Below are 18,672 nucleotides of genomic sequence, written 5' to 3' on the forward strand. Positions count from 1 at the left end.
ACTCATATAGCATATGGCCTCCTATGTAATGTAGGCATGCCCTATATTTAACCTCATTTGTTTTCTGTTCTATGCAATATTGTGTGTGTGTGTGTGTGCTTTCTTTTTGTTTTATTTTCACGATATGTTGTCCTTACACATTTTACATCCCTAGTTCTGTCTACTATGGCAGGACTGCCCTACTGCATTTCTTATTCACCTACTTCATTGCATGCAAAAATCAAAGAAATAATGACACTGGATAGCCTAATCATAATCATGTTGCATGAGTAGGCCTAGTATCAGTAGTATCCACCAGGACTGTAGATGGCGGGCAAACAGCATGACCTCACTAATCCTCTCGGCCTGCCTCGCTCCTCAAATCGACACACTTCCGGTTCCGGTTTAGCGCTGCTCAAAACGGCTTCGTCTGTAAACACGTAAAATCATTTCAGAGGGAGTTTGCTCCGAGTCCTTGTTTACTATTATGCAAAGACCACATTTCCGACACCCAGCAAATTCAGCTGGACCCCCCCCGAGGCCAGGAGGATTCCGGAGTCCGCCGCCAGGTTTCATAGGTGGACAAGGTGGCATGTGCTCTCCCCCATGGGCGTTTGCAGGTGCTCCACCGTCGCCATTTGGACCGCGATTTGGACAATATTGTGGTTCTCCAAATACACCTCCGAGAGATTTTAGAGGTAGTAGCACTAACGATAGTTTTAACCGCAGCAGTGGAAGTGGTGGCAAAACAAGGCCGTATGGCGCTTCTCCAGGCCAGCACACACCGCGTAGACAGTATGAGAACCATCGCGGTTTTTCGCCCAGACACTCGCCGTTTCAGTCACCGAGTCCAAGGCACAGCGGATATCAGGTATTAAACGTTTGTTCGTATCGAATAATGCGAAGTGTGTTACCTACGCTAGTTAATAACGTCGATGCATTCATTACCTTCCCGTCAAACTTTACCATCTAGTAAGGTAAAACTCGTTAAGTTAATACGTCCAATCATATCGTTGGACGTTTGGATGGATTATATGATGGTTATGTGTGATAAATGGAATGAACGTGAATTTCGGTCTATTCTGTTGTCAGTCGGAGGGCCTTGACCAACACGTTGTTGTAAGGGCAAACTGCTTTGTTGTGGTTAAAATGCTAATGTCTTGCATGATTGGTTCTCTCCCGAAGGGCTCACCCCGGAGTTCCACACCGTTCAGGTCACCGCATGGCAGGGAAAGGGTGGCAGATAATGTGGAAAAGTATTACAGACCGTCAATGCTACAAGACCCTTGGGCTAATCTCCAGCCAGTGTCCGTAACAGATGTACAGCAAAAATGCGGTACACCGAAAGTAACAGGCACAGGCAGGCAAGGCAGATACTACAACTAGAACTTTATGGACTTCAAACATCGGTGACCTGACCGATTCTATATCTTTTTTTTACATTGGATGACAACCATGCGGCCTGACTTGCGTGTTCTCATTGTCAGAATTGAGAACGTGTAGCGGCTTACATGTTTGATGCTTTGGACATAACGGAGGACTTGATGTCAAGATTTCACCAGCGTCACGGGAAGTTGACTTGTTATTACCCAGACCCAGCACTGCCTTCTGGTGTTTAAGATTGATACTAGGGAACTTTTGACTTGTCAGTGGCTCAGCCGTTGATAGTTGGACGCGCAGCTTGTGTCTCGTATGCAAGTCAAACTTCATTTTCCGTATCTCATGAGTTGTGGGGCTATCTGCAAGTCTTAATTTGCAGATTTAGTGTTTGGCGTTTGATTTAATTGTTTATCACTGATCTGTTTTTTTGTTTTTTTACAAAAATACATTATGCATACAATTAGATGTATGGAGTCGGAATATGGATAAACCAACAAATTGAGGAAAAGTTGCATTACCAGCAAGACAACTTTGTGTTGAACAAAGTTTTTTTATATATATATTTTTTAAGTCCTTTAATATACGAAGCCATATGCAATACAATTGATTCAACTCAGGACTTTCTAATGTCGGGTCTTAAATATTTTAAAGCTCAGTTGTACTTGTGTAGTCACTGTTTATTGTTAGTTTGTATTAGTGAAAGGTCCTTCTGTTGGATGTATGAGGAAAGAAAAATCCTAATGTCATATATCTTGGCCTAAACTCGGGGATGGTATCATGACACCAGTTTTTAAACTCCAATGTACTTTATATGTATATAAATACATAAAATCCAGATTCTTCTTTTTCATACTGCATTTGTGTATGTAGGCTACTAGTGTTACATTAGCTTGACATGTTTGTCATTAAGTGGTTTTTAAACAGGAACTAAACCGTGGAAAGGTGGCAAAGGAGATGGTATTGCAATTTAACTTCAGTTAAGTGAAGGCATTGTTCATGTGCAGTGTATTGTATATTCAGCTATTTATCAGGAAAATTGAATCTTGGATTCTCACACTTTCATATTTATTTGAAAACATGATTAACAAAAAGTATGGTGTTTGGACTTGGAACCCGATTTTTTGGCTCTTTGCTCTGGATAATTAATCACCGAAACACATCAACTGACAGAACAATTCTCATCACAATTACACCACAGCCAACGGTAAAGGGAGCACCAAAAATAATCTTGTCTACAGGTTATTTTTTGTCTGTCTTTAAAGAGCATTGTACAGTTTTTAAAAAAAAAAACACATTCAAAGACTTCTTTTTTATTACAACTTAAGTCCTTTTTAATATTTCTCTTTACGTCAGTTTGCTCAAAGCACAGCAATTAGAATGTGGGCACCAGGAGCTTCAGCTATGTAGTCGATTGCAGCTTCATGGCACCTGACTTGCTCTGATGAATCAATCACAACAGCGTTTTAATTAAGGACGTCTGGTTACCAAGACAGTTTGGGTAAACCAAAATACCAAGGCTAAAGCATTAACACATTTTATAAAGAGGTGGAGAAGGTTAAAAAAGTAAACAATGGCAATGCACCGGTATAAAATATTTTACCAGTATATCCCTACTATTTGTGGTTCATATCTCTGTAGTGATCCTTTTCCAAAACAAACTAATACAAGAAGCATGAGTACGTCACTTGCATCAGGTCCTGTAAATTCAGCAGTTATGTGTACGTATACAGATGTCTGAGACTTATCACACATAAACGGGCTACATCTGGACATTGACATTGCTTATTCTTCAACAATGACGTGAGGCTTTATATTGTGTAATTTTAAACAAATGACTGCCCAGTTTAATTCTCATAAATACATTAATAAAAATGTTATTGATGAGGGCCCATCCCAAAGACTAATCCAGGTGTACATATTGAAAAGGAGTAGCTCCTTTAAATCTACACTGGAACTGGTCATGGCATTTCTTCATTGAAATAACTGGCTGTGGCAAGTTTGCAAGATGGGTGAGCAATATTTATAGTGTTCCATCACTACCTTAACCTGACCCTAGCCAGATGAATTTCGCTCCGCCTAGCTCCACTCATCCATCTGGAACCGATCCATTGAAATGTTGCTTCAGAAGGCTGGACCTAATCAAAAAATGCTTGCATATGATTGAATAAGCCACTTGTCCGTCATCTATTGACGTGCTACTTCAACCACTCTCATCGAAGCCAACCCGTGACGCTGATAACAGTCTCACAGTCGCTTCTACGCTATGTCACATCTATGAAACTCCCGCCCTGCGTCCTGATTCGCTAAACCATAAAGTTGGTTGGAGAAATCACTCTCAATGGAAGAGGTTCCAGATGGATGTGAGTGAAGCTAGGCGGAGCTAAGCGGAACTACATTCATCTGGCTAGGGCCAGGTTATCACTACCTGGCTTTAGATTGGTTTCTTAAGAACCAGTGTCCTGTTACAATTTAGCTACTACAGTACATACCATTCCTCAGAATACCCATTGTGTCAGTGAAACAAATGAAATGATCTGCGAGAATGTTTAAAGTCAAACAATAAAATATCACATTGACATTCTAAGGTTGTGAAATGCCTGTCGACTTCCAAGTTCAACTTGTTCTTTTTTTAACCTTAAATACAGGAGTGTGCTTTCGGTGGACACCCGTCACCCACTCATGGAGAGGGAACCCGGGGGTGGCTCAGTCAGTCAGGGCCATGTTCGGATGTACTCTGAAATTAAGGCAGCATGTCCAAAGTACAATGAAAATATGACCTGAAAGCAAACGGCAGCCGTCAAACCTCCTTCCAAACAAACAGGAAAAGACATACATAAGGTGTTGCATATGACATCCGTGTGAAGACACCTACATCTGGGGTGGGGAAAGCTTAATTATATTTGGAGTGTGCATTGAGGCAGTAGATCATCTTGCGTACTGTACAGTTAATGCAGCAATTGAATAACAAAATGAGATTCTGGAACTGGGTTAGCAATTTACAGACCCAATCCGTGCAAATGCAGCAAGATGGTTATTTTACCCAAAATCCTCAACTCGTGACATGAGCATGGAAAGGATTTACGGAGTTAGAGTGAGTATGAAGTGTTTCATTTGAACCTGCTTTAACTACGGAGCCAATATATAATAAGTTATATGTTAAAAAACAAACAAATAAAAACAATATATAGTGTAGTCCTTAAGTAAAATAAAATTGTCATGACTGTGCCGAGCCACAAAGTAAGTTAAAAATATTCAACGATTAATATGCCTCTCACTGATTCCTCTCCATGATGCTTCACATTTTTTCTCTCTCTCTCAAGATTCAGTTTGTTTTGATTCACACAACCCACCCATATCTTGTGGACAAAATCAATTGCCATGAAACCTTGAAACTTGTTCTCCCAACACCCACAGCCTAAAGGAGGTGTTGTCACAGGTGTCCTTGGCAGGTCAAAGGGTGGTGAGAAAATCAGACGGGCTGTGGGGGAGCAGGGGAAAGCGGAGTCTGGTGGTGGGAAGTTGGCATTACAAGGACAGGTCACCCAGTCATTATAGAATGCAGCATCGCTCTCGAATTCTCTTTGCCAAGCTCTTCCTCTTCTTTTTGCCATTCTTTTCTTTGCTGTCCTCCATCTTTCTTGCTCTTATTTCACGCATCAAGTCGAAAAACACCTGTAAGATGCAGAGAGATGTTTTTCAATACACTAGTGATTGAACTTACGAAAATGAAATTATGAAAATGTGATTGGTTATATCTCCAGGCCACCTGCAGTTTCTTATTCCTTCAGTAGTGAAAGAATGCTTATACTAGAATTCCGGCGATTTTTTACATCTATCTCTTTCTCGAGGTCACTGAGTACTGTTGGGATGAAATAAAACGAAAAAAAAAGAGTTGCTGCAGCCAACAGCTAGGCAGTTACAGTGCTGTACTAATGGGGCATCTTTAAAATCATCATATGTTAAAGGCTAAGGGATTCATTGTGTTTATATAATATGTTAAAGGCTAAGGGATTCATTGTGTTTATATAATATGTAAAAGGCTAAGGGATTCACTGTGTTTATACAATATATAAGAGGCTAAGGGATTCATTGTGTTTATATAAAAGGCTAAAGGTCGGTGTAGTGGTTAAGGAGCTGGGCCAGCGTGTAGTAGCCTGAAAAGTTGTGGGTTCAATGGCACTTAACCCCAAATTGGGGACAGTGTAATCCCTTGTAATATAATTGACATAAGGTCACTTTGGACAACAGTGTCTGCTAAATTAATAAATGTACATGTGAAGGATTCATTTTACAATATGTAAAAGGCTAAAGGATTCATTGTGTTGATACCTTGTCCACATTGGCGCGAGTCTTGGCAGAGGTCTCCACGTAGCTTACACCCCACTGGTCAGCGCGCACCTTGGCTTCATCAGTTGACACCTGCCTCCGGTCCTCCAGGTCGGACTTGTTCCCCACCAGGAGGAAGGGCACGTTCTCATCCTCCTTCACTCGGAGGATCTGCTCCCTGAAATCATAAACCAGATCGCTGAAGGCATCGTCCGCTCTGCCCAAACAAACTGCTGCACTAAATGTCACTTCATTTTATTTACAGGTGCATCTCAATTTTAATATAATGGAAAAATGGAAATTGATTTCAAAAGTTGAGACTATAAATTAGATTCATTACTTTTTTGTCGTTTTAATCTCGATGATTACAGTTTACAGGTCATGGAAGTCAAAAATCCAGTAGCTCAAAATATTAGAATAAAGAATTTGTAATACATAAATGTCGACCTGAGAAGAGCTCTAATCAGCTAATTAAGTAAAACACCGGCAATGGTTTCCTAAGCCCTTAATGTCAGTCTGGGCTTTCCCACGATATATTACAACTTTCTGAGATGCACCTGTATAATACAAGAAAAGATTAAAAGTACCAATTTAGTTCCAGTAAAACGGGCCGAACTGGTTTACAGCAGGTTCCTGATCATTCCCTTAACATTAAAGGTGCAGTCTGCGATTGTACAAGATTTCAAGCCCATAACATATTTTGTCACATTCAGGAATCGTTTCCTCACGTTCCGCTAGCTGCTCATTCCGTGAGTACACTGTAACAAAGCCCGGGGGGTATTCCATCAACCTTGCTAATGAAGGCGGCGCTTAACAGAAATAGCCTGGCTTGAACTAGCGTAGACTTTCACTTGGGGCTGAAGCAGTTCCATTAACTGAAGTTAGCGGCATCTTGGCCTCGTTTATTCAAGCGAGGTTTAGTTCAGCTTTATCTCTGCTCGTGCACGAGGTAGAACAGTAGACCAAAACAGTAGATTGACGAAAAGAGGATATGTCGTAAAATTAAGACTATACTAGATGATTTCTGTTCGATTTGGCAAGCGCCATCTACAGGATTTTCATCGAGTCATCAAATTTAACATCGAGAGAAAAAAAAAGATAGTTGCCTACAGAAATGGGAGAATAATGAAAGCATAGGCCTACATTTAAAACAACAATGCTAATGGTGAAATAAATTGCGAGTTTGATTAGCTTCACTCTATACAGTCATACAGTCTATGCTTGAACAAAACGAGTGAATGAATAAATAGTATAAACTAAAAACAACTTTGGCATATGGACATTCAAAACTATCTATAGCCTACGTTCTTAGATTACTGTAAAAGAGTTCACTCCAATTATTATCTAGGTGTAGGTGGTCATAAAATAAATTAGTATCAACATAATAGTATTGTCTCCCATAAGTCCCAAAGTGTTTGAAATATAATGATCTGAAATGCAATATGGCTTTCAATTTGTTATTTATGCCTAGTATTTAATCTGTGTAGCACACAGTTGATTTGACATTCATGAACAATCGTCGACACATGAAGCAGTTTTAATTATTAGCTGCCTATAGGCCTACAGGCTACAGAATTATCCTTTGGCTTGCATCAGCTATAATAGCCCACTGGCAAAGCATATTACTGTCAATGAACAGCCTACCAAATGTGCATGACCCTTTATCAACAGTATATGTCTAATTAAAGAGTATAACTAAAAATGTCATTATCAAGGTGATAAGCTATGTGGGAAGCGAACCTGTAAACACGCAAGAATATAACTCCTTTGCTGTGTCGTCTCGCTGCACGTTACGCCACCACAGAACGTAAATGATGCAGAGTAGCAAGATCCCTAGAACCACACGCACGTGAAGTTAAAAAATTTTAAGTCGCATAATCTTCATAAATTCTTTGGAGCAAGTGGATGTGTAAATCCATGCTTGGTGACACTGTCGGAAAAAACATTTCTAGGCCTACTTCTATTTTTGAAGTTGTAGGCTACAGGTGACTAAAGCACAGGTTGACAGAACCATCTTTTTGGACTCGTTTTCCGACTGATTGGGTTTTTTTGCAACACAGCTTAATTAAGCTTGAAAGTTAGCCTGCTACGGAGCAGGTTAGTTCTGTGGCATAAATTCCCATACAGGGTTTCTGCAGGGTTTAGTCAGTCAAATTTAAGACTTTTTAAGACCTTTTTATGACCATTATGATATAAATTTATGACCTACATGAATTCTGAAAAATAACTTCAGTCGTTAAAATTTCTTTAAAAAAATCTTCTTTTTTTATTGACTTTCATTGACAGCAACAAATTGTATTCTTTAAAGGTTCCATTTTCTGAAGAGTAACAAACTGAAGGCTCCCTTTTCAACATCACAGGAACACTTAACAACTGTAAATTGTATTGTAAATAAACAATTCTATGGCATAACAAGTCAGTCTGTCTGTCGGTCAGTCAGTCAGTCAGTCAGTCTACATACATGTATCTCAGTTCGTCCCCCTTAACGGTGATCTCCTCCTCTTTTTCAGCTCAGCCAAGGCTTGTATGCCTAAACTGGAGAGCTCAATGGTCTTCTTGCACAGGGTGCAATATGCTTGATATTTGTTGTTCGCGACGGGCTTAAGCCAGCTCTTAAACGCGCCATCATCAAGCCATAGCATGTTAAACGTACACTTTCCCATCGTGTAAAAGTTCACTAATCAATTAATCAGACCCAAATATATCAGCTACAGCAGTGGTTCTCAAACTTTTTCTTTTATTCCCCACTTTGATCAAGGGGGCATTTTTGAGCCCCACCTGTCCCTCATCGCTCTAAGAAAGTGGTAGGTCAAGCTTAAAATGGTCAAATTTACTAAAATACTAATAATGATAAGTTCTAAATATATCCTCTTCAGCAGAGTTAAAATCAGCTGGTGCTGCAGATATAATAATAAATAAATAAATACATGATGTGACATTGTACATTAAACACACATATTTCTGTTTTCCAGCAACATATTAGGAAGCATAGGCCAATATTTTACAGCATTGTACAATTCAATGAAATACCTGCATTAAATGGATCCATAATCCAGTCATACTGAGCACTGCTGGTTGGGAAATATTTTTGAAATAAACTTTGCAGGGATGCGATGTAGGCCTACTGTTTAATACCATGGGATCCCAAGAGTGGCTCCCGAATCAGACGTTTCAGCGATTTCACTCAGATTCTCAAAGGCATAATACTGTCGCGATCGAGGCGCCTGTCCCATACAAGTTTTTTGGTGAATGAAGTAATCTTATCTGCTAGGTGAGGTGGGTGCTTGTCTTTGCCTTGTAACTGGAGATTTAACTCATTGAGCTTTCCAGATATATAGCTAAGATTGGCCAGCTTCGTCAAGAAATGTTCATTAGTGAACATGCTTGCAGATTCAAACATGCGCTCTTCTTCGAAGAAGAGGCGACTCGGAGCTCAAACACGCGCGACAGCACTTTACCTCGGGAAAGCCACCTTGCCTCGCAGTGAAACAGTACAGCCCGTTGGTCAGCTCCCATCTCCTCGCAAAGTGCGGAGAATAGACGCGCTTTTAAGGGCCGGGTCTTGATGAAATTCACCACTCTCACAACCTCAACCTCGTTCAAAATCTCATTCAGGTCGGGACTAATAACTAATCTGCCTTGACACAAGCGCTTCCCTGTGAATAACACAGTGCGTCCATTGCGCATTGTGTGCTACCTGGGCCTAGGCTACAGATAGAAAATAAATAAAAAAAACTCCTGTTTTTTACGTCAGTTCGCGCCCCACCTCGCATGTCTCCGCGACCCAGTAGTGGGTCGGGACCCACAGTTTGAGAAACTACAGAAATGAGATGTGGTAAGGAGAGAATACCTGGCTACATCAGAACACCGGCAGTGAAGCTTTGAAGTTCGCGCAGGTTTCTGTGAAAGTCCTTCCCGACAAGTCTGTTTCCTGCACTGCCGCATGGACTTTGTAGTTCTGGAACGCGACGTTACCACCCAGATTCCTCAGACAGAACTACAATAGGCGAAACAAATGAATCCCGCCACCAGCGTATTTTCTCGGGGGAAAACGCAACGGTAGAACAATGAATGAACGAACATATCAATTTAAGACATGGCTAAATGTAATTTATGACCTTGTACGGGAAATCCGAATGTTTTTATGACTTTTTGTGGCCTAAAATTCTCATTATTAAATTTAAGACGTTTTATGACTTTTTATGACTCCGCGGAAACCCTGCCATAGTTACCAAGCTGGGATTCACGTTAACCTCATTAATGGAACGGAATTCTCACTAAAATTAGCGAGACTTATCGAAATAAGCCAGGTTTGGCCTTTAGCGAGGTTGATGGAATACCCCCCAGGTCTCTAGGTAGCCCAGGCTTCGAAAACTGGAAACAAACAAAGTGAGGGCAGCCTGCTCCCCAATCAAAAACAAAACCCTGGGATTTCCCCTGAGAATACTAAAGGGAGGGGTGAGCTACCTCTCTTGTGTGTTTCATTTGGTCCTGTTTCAGACAAAACCGTCTGCTAATAATTAAATAAAAACAAACAAACTTGACTTCCTACACAATAGCTTACTGCGCCTTTAACCAACTGGCAAACATTTCTTGTGCTTCACCTGAAGTCTGCAGTGGCGGCGAAAGACTCCAGCTCTGTAATGGAGAACACACAGAGGAATCCCTCTCCACTGCGGAAGTAATTATCTCTGATAGCCGCATAGTCCTCCTGTCCGGCTGTGTCCAGAATGTCTATTTGAACCTCCTCGCCATCCAGAACCACTTTCTTCCTGTAGCTATCTGCTTTTGTGGGTTCATAGTCCTCTACAAACTGAAAGAAAAGACTAGTTAGTATAACTCTTTTAATGACACTAGGGAGGAGTGTAACACAAAAACACAATCCTGATGTCATTCCAGGAAATCGTAGGCTTCTGCCGCAGCCACCACATTGAGCTTACCTCATCATACATAAATTGCAGCGTGAGAGCAGATTTCCCCACTCCACCACTGCCCACCATTATCACCTTGTGCAAGGCTAGGGAGTTCTGCCCCTTTGGCTTGTTGGCTGCCATCACTTTCCAAACAGGGAGGCAGGAGAGGAACCACAGACAGAAAGAACGAGACAGAGGGCAGGAGGGAAGTAAGAGGTGAACAGTTGCCTTTAGAGAGCTGGACCAATCTATGGAGACAAAAGAATATTTATTGTAACTACGGCTCTACAATTAACATGTAAACTCATACAGTTTATTGCCAAACCAAATCCACCAACGACCACATTCTTCATAAACATGAGCATTGTAAGGCACAATATAGAAAAGAATGCTCTAGACCAGGGGTCTAGACCAACTGGTTCTGTGCCAGGGACCACCATTCTGACTAACAAGTAATCCACGGCCCACGGTGTGGGGGTATAGGCCTAGTTGGAAAGGGTAAAAGACACCTCACAGCACTCTTTGCATAATATAGGCTTCTCAAGAAACTAATGTGTCATGTGTCTCCACATGATGCAAGTTTCGGCGGTTTCATGGCCTCGTTGAAAACAACGTTGAACATACGAAACAGTGGTGGGCCTACCTCCTCTTCAATCGTTACTGTAAATCCAAATTTAACAATCTTTACTGTATTTTCTTTCTCGTTTTCCACTATGTTTTCACCGAAGTTGTAGCTTTGTCTGAAGAGCATGCAGCAGAAACCTGTCCATCTGTCCTGACATCTGTCACTTTCCTTACTAAATAGTGATCCATGCTGGTGCTGACTGGCTAACTTCACCTTAGTTTAGAAACGTTAGTTAACAGCTCCACTCCGAAACCTCAAAGCTAGCCTATCCTGTGTCAGTTTTAATCTCGTCTCCTCTATAGTATTTTAGATATTTTCAATAAGTTCAGTATTTACACCAATGTGCAAATATTCTGGAAACGGTTTGGAAAAATTAATTATGGAAAAAAAGTTATTAATTGTGAAATTCCGTATGCTGGAATGCATGTCACGGTCCACCTGCAATGACGGTGCGGGCCACCAGGGGGCCGCGGACCACCGGTTGAAAACCCCTGCTCCACTATACGTCTGTTTTTTCTGTTTAGATAATCATGTGCTTGCTTTTAGAAAAATGTGTGAATCAGCATAAATCCAATCTGAATGAACCCAGTGCCCACTGCCCTCCCAAGGCATCTCCCCACCTGTGCCGATTTTGATTACTTCCCTTATAGATAATAAAAGGTGGGGAGAACACATTAATCCAATCTCTGTGTTTGTCACGTTTCATAATTAGCCCAAAAGTGTGGCGTAAAGAAAGACATTTTGTACATAGGCCATGAAAAGTCGTGGAAAGTAGGGATACACTGATTATGAAACTCTGGGCCGATATTTCTTTTATTTGTTTACTTAAAATTTGTCTATTTTACCTAGTACAAAATTGGTGCAACATAACAGATAAACATCAGCCACTGCCATCGGTAAATGTCCTATAAATTTGCTGTTAGCTGATATCAGTTAACAAGGTGGATACTTATGTCGGGCCGATATATCGGTACATTCCCTAGTGAAGTTTTGAGATTTTGACAATGAATCACATATGAATCACTGACAAGATAACTACACTTAATTATGCTGGACAAGTAGTCTAACTGAACTCTAAATACTACACACATTTAGCCTTATAGTTATTCTAATCATGAATAGGCTACACCTATTATCATTTTATTTATTGTAAACTTCAATAAATATAATACATATTTACGTGCTCATCCTCACATCAAAACAAACATGAAGGCATTTTCCCCCACTCACTACTGTTTGAACAATGACTGGCATAGACAATCTCTCTTGCAAACAAACTCTGGGTTTATTGTGAGGACATGTGAAGGTTTTTTTCTTTCTTCTGTCCCCTCAAAGCTAGTGTTTATTAGATAAATAAATAAAAAATCCACACACAACCACAACAAAGACTCTTTTTAACTTGTGTGCTCAATGAGACTAGTCAGTCTGTCAGGTGCCAGCCCCCTAGCTACAATGCATCATGGCTGCACGGGCTGAATCATAACCAGGTTTTGACGCTCCAGCTCTGAGAAGGGAGTACGGGGCTTCAACAGACACCTCACCCGAATTCAGCTCAGTCGACCCACAAGCTATCGATGTGACAGCTACGCTCCTGCATACGTTTGCAGTGCCTACTGTGGATACAATACCGGGTGAGCAGGCCCTTTTTTGAGGAGGAGAGCTGCTTACAACCAAACAAGGTCAAAAAGCTGCAACATTGTTTTACAATTCAAGGCTAGGAAAACCAACCACTTGCTTGCAGACATCAGCATGTCAGGGGCTAATAAATAACCACACAGTTAGAAAATAAATACCAGTGATGATGACAAATAGTAGGATTGTGAACAGGAACAAAAAGGCTGAGCCCTGCCCTCATCACACAGTTTGCAATCTAAACTGTCTGCTAACAGGGTGTGGCACAATAAACAAACATCTCTCCAAATACAGTCAGCAAATGACTCCAGCAGTTTTACAGTGAGTTTTCTAGTGATGAGGAAAACTACAAACAATTTAAATCTGTCAAATGTTTTGGAACCAATGCATTGTACAGTTTACAGGATGAGTGATTGGACACCTTGATTTTGTTTGAATGGGTCTTTTGTTCATTTATGTGTGCCAAGGTCAGTGGGTAAAGAACAAAAACATTGCAGTTCCAGAGGAAGTCCATGGCCATTTGATTCTTCATGATTTTCATTTCCCTTTACCGAGAATTAAACAAGGTACTCTGCTTCCACCATCTTTCACCACAACCAGAACCAAACAGAGTTTTATACAAAACCCCTTGGTTAGAGTGGAATTTCTAACGTTCAGTAAGCTTATCTTTTCCTGTATTTCCTACCACCCTCTGCATCACAAATCTTGTGGGGATTTCCTTGTGCAGACATGGTTGCTAAGCTACAACTGTTTCGTTAACCCATCCTCCCTCTCTGAGCGCTGGCAATTTTCCACAGGATTTCCATTGGAGTATGAGACCACACAAACAAATGTACACAGCAGGGTACATCAGAATTTGTATGGTCAGTTTTTTTTTTTTTTTTTAAAAGGGCACTCAAACTAAGCTTTAGCCTACATTTATAGTACTCTAACTTTAAATTGTTCTAGAATTGTTTTAAAAAGCTTAAATTGTCTATCGTGTTGTAAGTCGCTTTGGTTACAAATGTATCAGCCTAATGTAATGTTATTGCAGATACTCTTTTAGGACAGTGCCATTAGAAACGCCTTGATTCACACAGATGAACATTTAAGATGGTCCAGTGTTTGTTATTTTAAGTGGCTGATACTAGAGGTGTGTGTCCACAGTGAAATATCCTGTTTAAAATGCCATCCATGTTTGCTGCTCCTTAAACCTTCCACAACCACTGCATCAGATAATAGGCCCCTGTGTCTCATGCCAAGGGTATGTTACTTCAGCCAGTACATCCAACTCGCAGACATGGGTGTCAATCTATCTAGTAAACGTATAACTATTGCTGATAAAACAAATAAGTCTTACCTATTGCACACATTACATGCACGTCAATAGTCTAAAATCAGCCAATGCCAGGTAACAACAGTAGGCCTATAGGCTAAACCACTATACCAAATCCATGGTCCCAATAAGTTCTCGGATAAACATAGGTCTATCCACTTTTATGGGTCCAGGTGTAAAAAAGTTAAACAATTCACAAATATTTCTAATGTTTTTCGTGTCTCGTTTCATTATTTTGGTGTCACATAATATTATAGTTTAGCTGGTAAGCCTTTGTGTATGCACCCAAAATTGTGAATGGTCAATTTGATGACAGTCACACAGTTTCTATATCACCCCATTTACATTTGTCTTTAAAAGGTGTTTTGGGTGATCTTGGATGACAAGTGGTCAGTGAAGTGTAAACAATCACCAACACGCATTGGGACAGCTTAGAAGTCGAGAGGACTCCTAACTCACTAAGACCTATTCACAAACCACTTTCTTTGGCATTTCGCGTTGCGATCTTTTGAAATCCTATGTGGCTACAGTAGCTTCCAATCGTGAGGGAACAATTTTGCATTGTAGGCTAGGCATAAGGGATGCAATAACGCCACCAACAACCAAAACTACTCATTGTCAACATGTAAATTAAATGTAACGTCTCATTGTGAATCAAATTAAAATGTTATCCTCTTTGCAAACATAGGCATATGGTGACAGATTAATTTAATAATGTTGCAAAGATACAGCATCAATCCGTATGTTTCATTAGGCTACTAGGCTATTTGTTTTGCCTTACTCTTTATTCATTTAGGCTAGGCCTTTTTATTTAGTTATTCATCAGCTTACGTCCTTCGCACTACTTGATTAGCGCACGCAGACCTGTCACTCATCATCCTAAGGGAGGTGTTTGGAATCATTCCCGCGTTAGGTTACAATCATCAGCCAATCAAGGTGGTCACTTCAGTCAAGCTTGTGCATGAGTAATGACTTCATCCATAGCAACGAAGACTCACTCTTAGTTTAGGAGTTGTCATTTTTCCTTACTAAGAGTAGGTCTGGAAGGCTTTGTGAATAACTTTTAAGAGAAAACTCCTAGCTAAAATCTTTTAGTGCGATTTAGGAGTACTCCTAGTGGTAAGATAAAAGGCTTTGTGAATACGGCCCCAGATCACTCAAACTACTTGCTGACGTGGTCTGAGACCAATCTGACCACATATCTTTTTTGTAGTGTATATCTTTTCGCTGTGGCGTCACAATGGGAGTTCTAATGAACGTGGACGCTGGCAACATCAGAATCTAAACACAAGTGGTCTCTGGCTGTACACCTTGGAAACATGTGTAACCAGCAATGTGTCTCGGCTGACTGCTTTTCAGGTCACCCAAGACACATTCTAAACACAAATGTAAACATGCCCTTAGTAGTTGAAATTAGACACTGGTGGATATTAACTCTGCCACTGTTTGGACACTGCTCCCCTTTAGGTGATGCCTATTTCCATGTTTCTGCAAATCTCAGAGCAAATTTGCATCAGTCTAAACCCGATGCTACTCACACAAACCATGAGGCTAGTTAGATTTGTAAGAAATCAGGTGGCATGTTCCAACACTTAAATGCCACAACTGGGTGAAGGTTGCACCACTTTAAGAATGGCAACTGCAGAGGGGGTCATAATTATCATCCTATATGGCCTATCCATCCCAGGCTAGAAAAAAAGAATGGCAAAGCTTGTCGTTTCCTGCCTCTATATCCAGGCTCAGTGAAGTAGGCCTAGATATTTACTCTTCCTCCCTGGGTTCTGTGCCCAAATAATTTCCGTTGGAACCATGCAAAATCCAACTCTAAAGATGACACCCTGGAGTGAAGACACTATTCAAATGATCCAACAACACATTATATGAGGGACTGAAGTATTGACCCCCACATTCTTAAAATTGAAGTTCTACTCTTCAGCACAAGGATTAAAGCAACACCAAAGAGTTTTTTGTACCTTAAAATAATGTTTCCAAAATCATTTCAGTGGTTCATCAACTCTAACCAGGGTGAACGGCACTTCTGCATTCGCTTTGCGACCCTCTATCGGGGATAACCGAACTATGCAAGTTTGCCAGATGGGGTAGCGGATCTGTAGTTCGATGGAACGAGACATAAGTAACTACAAATTTGACTTGCTTCTGATGTCGCAATACATCATACTTTCATAAAACCATGCAACATACTCTACCTTGTCTGTGGACATAGTTATTTCCAAAGCCAGTGCTGGATAAACAAATAGTGTGCGTGCAACAGAGGAAAAGTGCTTTGGTGTTGCTTTAAGCTAGGTTAAACATGAACATTCATCAGAGAGGATTTCTCCATGACAGTCACAGATCTCACCCGACACTAGAGAGACAAACACACCACACATACACTACATCGGGTATGCACCATAGAGCTGGTAATCACATTGCACCCATCGCGAGGAAGGGAGAGAGTACCCCATCTGCCTGTTGGTGTATGGAAATGTCTGCTTTTCTCACAGAACTTTTAGGAGCTTTTGGCATTCAAGCTTACGGCAACTAAGGACAGTGCAATTTCTAAGTCTATTATCAAGTAAGACAGCAACCACAATGCATTATTTGGCATCTGAGTTCAGGCTTTTGCCTGTCCCAGCCAAAGGACATTGCTTGTCCTTTATACCAAAGGTAGATGAAATATGCTGAGGATTTACTATTAATGACACTGGGCATAAAATGAGCCTCAATCAATGCATAATAAATAATAAAATGACAGATCAACTCCCCCAGTGCACAGTAGAGATATCATGACTAGAATTTCTAGGCCAAGTGGGATCTCTGTGCAGGGTGTGGTAACGGTCTTCTTCTGAGTGGATAGCCATCATACATAAGTGTGAAGCGACTGGCTAGACGACAGGCGTAGGTTTAAATTACACAAAACACTAGACTTCTTGAAGTAAGATTTAAGCCACCTGTTAGGCTACGTTGCCATTTTACTGAGGGGAACTGAATAGGCTGCTACATTTTGTTGGTAACCTGGATTTTTCGCCTATAATTTTGACCGGGCAGATTAATCAACCACCTATTTTGCTATAGCGTAATCACCGTAGCCTACTGAGTTCTGGCACACCCTCGTCCAGAATAAGCTACTCACTGCATCCTGCACTGACAATGTTGGCCGTGTAGTGGTAAAAGAAACAGGAACATTACCGGACCAATAAGGAATGTTGCATCTAGCAAAATACTTCTACATATACGCAAGAAAGCGGCCTTGTGGTCCATTTCGCTGTAGTTTATCAGCTGCTATAATACTATCGAAACATGCTTTGCAAGGCATTTCGTGAATCCTCTTAATCCGAAATGTAGTTAGGCTACTATGCACAAATACTACTGTTATTTAGTTGGGGACATACAGGAAACGTCAACCTATAGCGCTACCACAGCCATAACCAAGACACATTTGACATGAGTTAATGAGGAGTAGCCTATATAGCTAACGTTAACGATAATGATACATGTAACGTTAACGTTGAACGAGTTAGACAGTCAGCTAGCTGAACGTTAGCTAGCAGCCACTTTAACTCTAGAAGCTACATGGCAGTTTACCCAGCCAACAGGCAAGTTATTCCACAAGAAGCTATCAACGTTTGGCTGCAAATCAAAGGTGTTTTTAATTATGTGCAGGGAAATGCTTGCACTTACCAAATGATGATGATGCGGTGTAACGTTAGTGACACCCGTCACCAATTTTACCCTGTAAGCTAGCGTTTCTCGTCACAGCATGTCGACCCAGATCGAGGCGGAGACCACAGTGACCGGTGGGGTTTGGATCCACTGTTTCCAAGCAAGCTGGAATAGCTAGGATAAATAACAAAACGCTAAACTAGCAAATCGGCAAACGAAATAACGCTTTCATACAAGCCGAAAGGATCCCGGATTAGATCCAAATAAACCGGTACACTAGATGGCGAACTAGCTAGCCACTCATCAAAAAGAGCCTGGCAATTCTAAAATAAATCTATTTAGTTAGCAAACTAGCTGCTATCAATGGCAACGACAAAAGAGACAAGTTAGCCAGCTAGCAGCTTGGAGGGTAACCCGTTAACGCTAATGGTCCGGTATTTCCTCTCCTGGTTTACGGAATATTGACTTGAACGAGAATTTCGTATTGAAACGCCCCTCAGAATTTGAGGCTCCTTGTATCGCAAGCAAATTTTCCCCTCGCTCGCCGTTGGATATGTGAACACGTCAGTTTTTGGCTGAAATTCAGCCTGGAATATGGCGAAAGGGCGTGGGCTTTGGCGTGGCTGTGATGTCAATAAGCACACAGGGCTTGTATCCGATTAAAACCAAGGGGTTAACATTTCGTCATGATTTACCGGAAAGTATATCGTTTAAAACTAGAAAAGCAGTTTGAATGAAGTTTCTAAGCAGTTGAAGCTGCATTAAATGCGTTAGAAGAAGAAAAATACTAAGAATACTTTGGAAAAACAGTGCATTTTCATGCACTGTAATAATAATAA

General features: G+C 40.9%; 2 protein-coding genes across 3 annotated transcripts; one reads left to right on the top strand and one right to left on the bottom strand.

Moving 5' to 3' along the window:
• Positions 1-382: 382 nt before the first annotated feature.
• Positions 383-2,196, top strand: mplkip (M-phase specific PLK1 interacting protein). The gene is made up of 2 exons (XM_076294326.1): positions 383-850; positions 1,165-2,196. The coding sequence occupies exons 1-2, from the start codon at positions 467-469 to the stop codon at positions 1,363-1,365; spliced, it is 585 nt and encodes a 194-aa protein (XP_076150441.1). The 5' UTR covers positions 383-466; the 3' UTR covers positions 1,366-2,196.
• A 255-nt stretch (positions 2,197-2,451) lies between these two features.
• On the bottom strand, positions 2,452-18,430 carry LOC143134165 (ras-related protein Ral-A). Of its 2 annotated transcripts, XR_012988600.1 has the most exons (6): positions 17,852-18,430; positions 10,626-10,846; positions 10,290-10,498; positions 5,689-5,863; positions 3,785-5,031; positions 2,452-3,399 (listed from the first exon to the last, which is right to left on the bottom strand). XR_012988600.1 is itself a non-coding variant. In XM_076294325.1 (5 exons), the coding sequence occupies exons 2-5, from the start codon at positions 10,737-10,739 to the stop codon at positions 4,909-4,911; spliced, it is 621 nt and encodes a 206-aa protein (XP_076150440.1). In that variant the 5' UTR covers positions 10,740-10,846; positions 17,852-18,430; the 3' UTR covers positions 2,452-4,908. The 2 variants fall into 2 exon arrangements, 1 of the variants encoding a protein (XP_076150440.1); XM_076294325.1 differs by having other exon boundaries at positions 2,452-5,031.
• Positions 18,431-18,672: the final 242 nt, after the last annotated feature.

Source organism: Alosa pseudoharengus, unplaced genomic scaffold (genome assembly GCF_046254945.1).
Source record: "Alosa pseudoharengus isolate Yale_2024_CS ecotype anadromous, Long Island Sound unplaced genomic scaffold, YU_APseudo_1.1 YU_APseudo_1.1_scf_2, whole genome shotgun sequence".
Classification (NCBI taxonomy): domain Eukaryota; kingdom Metazoa; phylum Chordata; class Actinopteri; order Clupeiformes; family Clupeidae; genus Alosa; species Alosa pseudoharengus.

Excerpts from the sequence above, each read along its gene's own strand:
- LOC143134165 (XM_076294325.1), bottom strand. The coding sequence starts at position 10,739 with ATGGCAGCCAACAAGCCAAAGGGGCAGAACTCCCTAGCCTTGCACAAG. Across the intron at positions 5,864-10,289 it reads GCCGCCACTGCAGACTTCAG|GGAGCAGATCCTCCGAGTGA; the intron begins GTGAAGCACAAG and ends TTATGATTTCAG. Across the intron at positions 5,032-5,688 it reads CTCGCGCCAATGTGGACAAG|GTGTTTTTCGACTTGATGCG; the intron begins GTATCAACACAA and ends TGCATCTTACAG.
- mplkip (XM_076294326.1), top strand. The coding sequence starts at position 467 with ATGCAAAGACCACATTTCCGACACCCAGCAAATTCAGCTGGACCCCCC. Across the intron at positions 851-1,164 it reads CAAGGCACAGCGGATATCAG|GGCTCACCCCGGAGTTCCAC; the intron begins GTATTAAACGTT and ends TCTCTCCCGAAG.